Below are 7233 nucleotides of genomic sequence, written 5' to 3'. Positions count from 1 at the left end.
GACTATTCCAACTTTTCTCTGAGCCTAATCTGCATAAAATGAACTGTTCCAAACAGGAGATTTTACCACACCTTCAACTCTCCCATAAAATACGAACTTTCATTTCTACCTAGGAGAACTTTTACAATCTTTTCTCATATGCCTGAAGAAGGGTGCTCATGCCTGAAAGCTTACAAATAAAGAATTGTTTTTGCAAAAATCTAGTTGGTCTAATAAAAGATACCACCCCTACCACAAGTTCTGATTCCTTTTGCCTCTAATATAGCTACAACCTGGATACCTGAAAAGCAGATATAGAATTGTATTTCTTCTTGCAGTGAGCTTACAACCTCCTGCAGTCCTCTGGTTTTATAACAAGCTACTTTAACCATAATGCCCTTCAGAGTTTTTTTGAGGGGGGGTGTTGTGGGGGTTGTACATGTATGTGAATATATAACTTGTCTTGCTGTTGAGGAAAGGGGAGTTTACAGCAAAATAATTGTTATTCAGTTATCACACAGTGTGATGCAGTTAATTGATTGCTGTCTTGAGGAGCCACAAATCCCATTGCCATCCAGGGAATACCTTATTTACTTGAATACAATTCCCATTCCCCCAGTTGGCATGGGGGGGCAACCCCTCATCTCATAATTGCATACAAGGAAATCTCACTAAATACATTAGCTGCATGCAGATATAAAAAACCCCAAAACAACCACCCCCCACCGCCAATGGCACTTTACTTTAAACTCACACACCCCTGCACTGAGCCCAGTACATGTCCAGAAGAGGCAGCACGTTAATTGGACCCGGCTCACTCAATGCCTGTATAGATCAGGTGCTTTAGTGGGGCTTTTTAGGCACTTTTATCTAATAACTGATTGAATCGGCTTTAGTCAAAAGCACCAGAAAGCCCCACTGAAGCGCCCAGTCTATACAGATGCTGCAGAGCCAAGTCGAAGTAATGCACTGCTGCTTCAGGTAAAGTACAAGTTTTTAGGTGGGGTTGTTTAACATCTGCAAATAGCCCTAATTTATCATTAAACTGCTATGAAAAGCAGCATGTGCTCAGCACTGGAAATTATGAAATCAATTTAAATGCAACAAATGCTGAGCATAACTATAAAACACATTGGGCAATCATGCTGATTGATGGGAATCTACCACAAGGATAGGTTGGTGCAGGCCATTTGAATAAGACATATAGCAGTGCCCATTAAGCACAGTCCCCCTCAGCACGGACTCTTTTCAATCATGATGAGCCCTAACATTGCATACATTTTGACTTCCTCATCACTCCCACAGCTGAACTGTGCCTTTCTTTCCCATTTCCAATTATTCCTGTTTCTTCACCAGCCTTAAATACCTAGCAAACATCACCAAGTGGGGTCCCAGACAGTTCACCCCAAACTGTCGTCCCCCTTCTCTCAGCCTGTTGCATATGATTAGTGTGGCCCCACCCTCCATGCGGTGAAGCTGCACCAGGGTGCTCTGCACCTCATCTGCATATAATTTTTTGAAGCATCCCATGACTTGTGACAAGAACACCTGGTTCCAGTCACAAGTGGGATTATTAGCAGATGGATCCTCTGAGAGGGGTATCTGGTGTACACACATATACTGAGCAGTGCTCAGCTGTGCAGTCACCAGGGCTTGAATTGCTGTTGACTCAGACCCAGCCTAATGAACTATACAGTAAATCATGAGCCTTGGGTTTTGGACTAGTATCATGCATAGTTTGTAGTACATGTAAGTAGGTGCCAAAATGCTGCTCAGAAGTGCTTTTATGGAGTACCTGTGCTAAAACTTGCAGCAGTTTAAAAAAAATGAAATATGCATCAATTGTGGATAAACTACATGCATGGGTACTATATACAAATTGCGACAGCTCTGTTTGTTTATTTCAAGGTTACTGTTTTCAGATTTGCTCCTCGATTCCATGTACTCAGGGAGGGCAGGGTCTGACAGTAAGAAGAGGGGGAAGGGGCTGCCAGGGGAACAAGTGAGGGGTAGGGGTTAAGCAGAATAAAGGGGGTTACCTGGCCCTCCCCAGATTTATTTTCTCTGCTGTATCAGTGGGAGGTGAACAAATTCAAGGCAAACCTCCGATAATTAAATTCTGTACATGGAAATTTATAACAAATTTATACATTTTCCATGTATGGAGTCTAATTACTGGGGGATCGTCTTATAATCAGGGTTGTCTTCTCTTCAAGCAAAAGCATTGAACTCCATTCTGACTATCACCTTCCCCTCTTGTAAGGCAGATTCTAATGTGCAAGTGGTTGGGAGCCATGGGTTTATCCCAGCAGTCCCTTTTTGGGACATTGATTAAGTCATTCCCCACTTGGTGCCTCAGTTCCCTTAGTGTTTGTAAAATGTTACAAGGCCATCAGGAAAGCATTAAAAGGGCAGCATGTCACTTATGTGTATCACACTTTGTTTTCATATGTTGACTCACTGTTTTGATTCTCTCTTATACAGGCCAAGCGCAAGCACCCTGCTCAATCATTCTTATTTCAAGCAGGTAAAGTGGTTCATTTAATCTCCCTGTCAAGTGCATTGGTCTTTCCATGGTGGCCCTCGTGCTATGGCTTTGCTGCTCCCACTCTGGTGGGAGGAGAATGCTTCTATTGACCCTGCCTCTAGAACCGCTCATCTGTGGAAGTCCCCTTTAGGTGGGGAGCTTTTGCAAAGCTACTATAGTCTGAAAATGATGAGTTTAAAATAGTGGGCTGGCATCTGTGTTTGGGGATAGTAGTTATAACTGGAAAAATCTTGCTGAATTTCTCTTTTCCCCCTTCACTTTTTCTAATAAGCCCTGCTGACTGCACTTAGCCATTACCATCAGCAAAGGAGGGAGCAGGGTACTAATGATCAACCAACCCCCCCCCCCCCCATGACATTTATCCAGTGGGTCTGCCCAGAAGCAGAGAGTCATTAGCACTGTTTTTGAATTAGCAGGGAATTGGCTACAATGATTTGAAGTTTAACCCCCACTGGGGGCACAGTGCCAGGCCCTGCAGCTGTTCTAACCCGGCCAGCAAGAGAATGGGTTAAACCAGCTGACTTCTGCTGGTAGCATGCTGTGCTGTGGCTAGCCCAATTTGTGTTGTGACATCTGAGCATTAGTACTGCCGTTACATCTGCACGTGAGAAGGGCTCAAACCAAATTTTAACCCTCCTTCCTGCCCCAGATCAAGCGGCGTGCTTCTGAAGCGCTTCCTGAACTCTTGCGCCCAGTCACACCAATCACCAACTTTGAAGGTACACGGCAACAGGATCCCAGTGGCATTTTTGGATTGGTATCTAGCCTGGAACAGCTGGAGGTGGAGGACTGGGAGTTCTAATGCTACGTGGGAAATGTGTGGCTCTGAAGCATTTGAAGGAGCTTGCTGGACATAGTAACTTATTGACCCCTTTCAAAAAAAAGAAAAGCAGTGATGAATGTTACAGGCAGAAGAGTTTACAGGTCCTTGGGAAGGAACTTGAGCTGTCGTTTACTTGGGGAGCAGAGCCTGGAAACAAGGGGCCAGGAGGTAGCTGGAAATGACCATCCATTCCAAGGAAAGGCCAAATGTTTCCATGGCAAATGCATGATACCAGGAGCCTCCCTGAGTACCAAGTATTGGTTGCTTTCATAGTTTTGTTTGTTAGAGTCAGCTTGAGTTGGTGTCCGCCTTTGCTGCCCTCTCCATGCACATGTTGCTTTAGGGATCACTGACTTCCTAGTGCCCATTAGTCAAGATGCACAGAGCTCTCTTTAGTCAGGGTGCCTTAAAGAGAAATGCAGAGAGGGGGAAAAAGGTGTAGTTTTTAGATCTGGGCACTGTCCTCTAGACAGCCAGACTGCTACAGTACTGCTGTCACAGGGTGACTTGTGGGGAGGGCACTAGCATACTTAACTGCTACTCTAGGTTGGGGGGAGGTGGGAGCAGGGGGGATATGAGAGACTGGAGAAAGGTGTGCCCTACTGTTGCAGGCTTGTTTAGAGGTTAGGGCATTTCTCTGCGCTGCCGGAGACTGACAGATATTTATTTTTTTAAAAACAAGACCCTTTTTACATGGTGCTGAATGCTCCAAGCAGCTGGGCAGAGGGTACTTGGGCTTCTGGGACAGACCTGCCTCTCTCAGCACAGCACATGCAGAGCAGTGCTGCAGGGTCCCCAAGGTGAATATTTTTTTAAGTATGATGTATGTATTTGAAGCTTTGGATCTGCAGCAGCCCCAGTTCTTAAAGAAAGGCACTACCCTGGCTGAGCCTATCCTCTGGCAGGGCTGTGTCCCCAGGGAGAGGAGAAAGGTAAGTTTGAGGAGTCTTTTGGCTGAATCCGCCTTTCCCCTGGCTCCTGCTGTCTGGCCAGCCTGTGCAGAGTTCTCTTCTGCCAAACATCAGTTCGTCACCTTTGCCTCTGAGTCCTGCATAACGCACGTTCTCAGAACCATACTGAACTGCTTGTATAGCTCCCCTTGCTGCAGAGGTCTGTACCCTGCTAGTGACAGGCCTCTGCTGTGGCAGCTCTCCCCTTCACTGAGGTATTCACATTTTCTGAACTGCGAGCAAGGCCTCTAGTTCAACCTTTCTGAGGACCCCCCGACCTTGAAGACCTTTCTCCTCTCTGATAAAGCACTGAGAATCCAGTCCTGTATGCAAGGTTGATAGGAGCAGTGGTGCTGGCAACAGGTTCTTTTTGTGTTTATAAGATGTACTTGAACCCAAATAAAGTTTGTAACTCTAGTTTTGTTGCCAAAATGAATAAAATAAGTATTTCTGAAGTTCCCACTTTATTTATTTATTTATTTATGTATTACATCTGCAAATGGTGGAGAGGGTCCTTGCCCTCCTGTATTAATCCAGGTGGCTGGACTAGAGGATGACATGCCCTTGCTGGCCTTAATCCATCAAATGTGTTTCTGGTATAGCAATGAATGCAGCTGGTGGTAGTGGGTAGATGTTGGCATTATACACAACATTGGTCTAGTTCAGTCATTCTCAACCAGAATTATAGCGTCCTAGGATACCTTGAGATCCTTTCAAGGGTGCCATGCCATTAGGTGTGCAAACATACTTCACAAGATAAATCCAGAGCTTTCAACTAGGGATTCCTTGTCAAACCGATTATGACCTGTTGTGGGCTTTCTGAGTCATTTGCAACAGAAGAAGTAGTTCTGTTATTTTTCTGCAGTCAAAAAAAAAAAGTGAAATCTAAGCATTGGCATTTTGTGAGGGGTGCCTTGAGCCTAAAATGTTGAGAATCACTGGTCTAGTTAAACTGTCCTAGTCTCCAGCTCGGGAAAATGCTTTACACATTTCTTATCCTTTTTGGCTACTGGACAATGAATTTGATAACTGAAAAATGCCATTAACGCCACAGCACTGTTTAGGATTGGAAATAAATCCACTTGTAAGGTGCAGAATGTAATGGTTTGCCCATGACCCAAATGTTACTGCATTTTTAGATGTCCCCAGTTTGTCCCTCCCAAGTGCATGCTTCTTTCACCCCTCTCAAGGTAGGAAGCCTGTGCTTCAACCATTCTTGGACTGGGGCAATGAGTGATTGGTCCTCATTTTGACAAGCCTAACCAGTTAGCAAGTTCATCCATTGTCTTGGGCCTGTGATCGGCAATCCAAAAAAGCTGCTTCAAAACATAGCCTTTTTCTTGTCAGCTAAAGGCCCATGGCAAACAGGGAAAGGGGTAAAACTTTCAGCATATTTGGGGGAAGCTCCTGTCTTTGCCTATTTTTGGCTGAGGAGAGCTATGGTGCCTCCAGCTTTACCTCTTCAGGTAGGAGTCCCTTTGAAGTTCTGATTCTTGATCAACTCATTCATTCCTGGGTTTGAAACTAATAACTTAGTATCCTGTGTGGCCAGGAGGAAAAACTTCCTGGCCCAGCTGGAGCCAGGCAGGTAGGTCTCAAATCTGTAGTATTCCTTTGAAGGTATCTGCTGTGTGTTGTTAGAGAGCAAAGAGCACCACACAGTGAAAATGTGTGCTTTGGGTCATTATAGGTCTGTAATCCTGTGAACTGGCTTAGTTTAACCAGTGACACCTGAAAGGGTCAAAGTATAAAAAAGGAAGTAAGCAAGGTTTGGGGCTGCATAGAATAAAGGGGCTGTTTCTTCATAGAGTGGAAATAGCCTGTTGTAACTGCAGTAGGTTAGTGACCAGTCCCAGAACATTCCATTATTGGACCTTCTGGCAAAGAGACTAGCTTGTAGCTGACAGGTTTGTAGAGAAGACAGTTCTAGAACTTGCATTAAAAAAATGGCATCTAGGGGGATGAAAATAGCAACAAGAAATACAAACTGCTTACTTAGTAGATGCCAGAAATAACCTTTTGCATCTGGAAAATTAGCCTGCTTCATGATGAAATCACTTTCACAGTTAAGACAGGTTGGGATAGCTCAGCTCTTATTTCCAAAAAAAACACATTTGATCTGAAGCTTCTCCTGTTTGGACCTGTAGCATGCGTGTCTACCTGAAGATAATTTTTCTGTCACTGTTGCTTCTCATTCACTATTTAAAGCACATAGTTTTAACATTTAAAAACTAGGGCTGGAAAAAGTACTATATAAAGAAATTATTCAGTCAGCAGTAAGTCAATGTGCGTGCTTCTTTTCTGTCCAACAAGGAGGACGTGAAAATAACACAGGACATAGCTCCTGCAATTACTAAAGCTAACTAAATTGGACTGATGGGAAAGGCTGAAACTATATCCTTCTCTCAACACACATTCCTAGCAGTATGGAGGGTTTAAGAATAAGTTTTATCAAAAGGAGGAGGTATAGAAAATGAGTGACTTGCTCAGGACTGTGGAGGTGAAACGGTTACCTTGTTCCGAAAGTGTCATATGGAGTGAGTGAGGATAATGTCACAACTCTCACCCACCCTTCCCTCCTGAAGAACACAACTTATTTACACCAGCAGTGTCAAGGGCACTGAGTCCCCACTGCAGTTGGATAGCTGACTTGCTCTAGAAGTGCTCAAGTCTAGGCAGACACATGCACAAAGTCCCTGACTCACCTGTTCAGGCTCATACCTTTATGCACTGCTGACAGAAGAGTCCAGCTTCTCTTGGGGATCTGGTAGCTAAAGAAGTTAATGTGGCAGCTCAGTGAACGGTTTCCTGGTGACCCCTGGCTGGTTGCTAATGTGGCTGAAAGTCTCCTCGAGGCAAAAGCCAAGATGAATAGGGCTTTTTCTACAAATCTTTATTTGAGAGTTACAAAAACTGTTGGGGGGGGGGGGGGG

At 44.4% G+C, this 7233-nt stretch overlaps 2 protein-coding genes across 2 annotated transcripts in view; one reads left to right on the top strand and one right to left on the bottom strand.

Annotated features, from left to right (window-relative positions):
* The window catches only part of STRADA (STE20-related kinase adaptor alpha), a 30861-nt gene extending 26106 nt beyond the window's left edge, over window positions 1-4755 (top strand). Inside the window, exons 12-13 of the mRNA XM_019523606.1 lie at window positions 2464-2506; window positions 3177-4755. Coding sequence (XP_019379151.1) covers window positions 2464-2506; window positions 3177-3329 — 196 coding nt within the window. The 3' untranslated portion in view covers window positions 3330-4755. The remainder of the gene's footprint in view (window positions 1-2463; window positions 2507-3176) is intronic.
* Window positions 4756-7176: 2421 nt separating this feature from the next.
* The window catches only part of RNF113A (ring finger protein 113A), a 17764-nt gene continuing 17707 nt past the window's right edge, over window positions 7177-7233 (bottom strand). Inside the window, exon 11 of the mRNA XM_019523607.1 lies at window positions 7177-7224. The gene's annotated coding sequence lies outside the window, so the exon portion shown is untranslated. The remainder of the gene's footprint in view (window positions 7225-7233) is intronic.

Source organism: Gavialis gangeticus, unplaced genomic scaffold (assembly GCF_001723915.1).
Source record: "Gavialis gangeticus isolate Ggan-Ray unplaced genomic scaffold, GavGan_comp1, whole genome shotgun sequence".
NCBI lineage: Eukaryota > Metazoa > Chordata > Crocodylia > Gavialidae > Gavialis > Gavialis gangeticus.
Note: the sequence above shows the minus strand (reverse complement) of the source record. Positions and strands in the feature narration are given on the sequence as shown.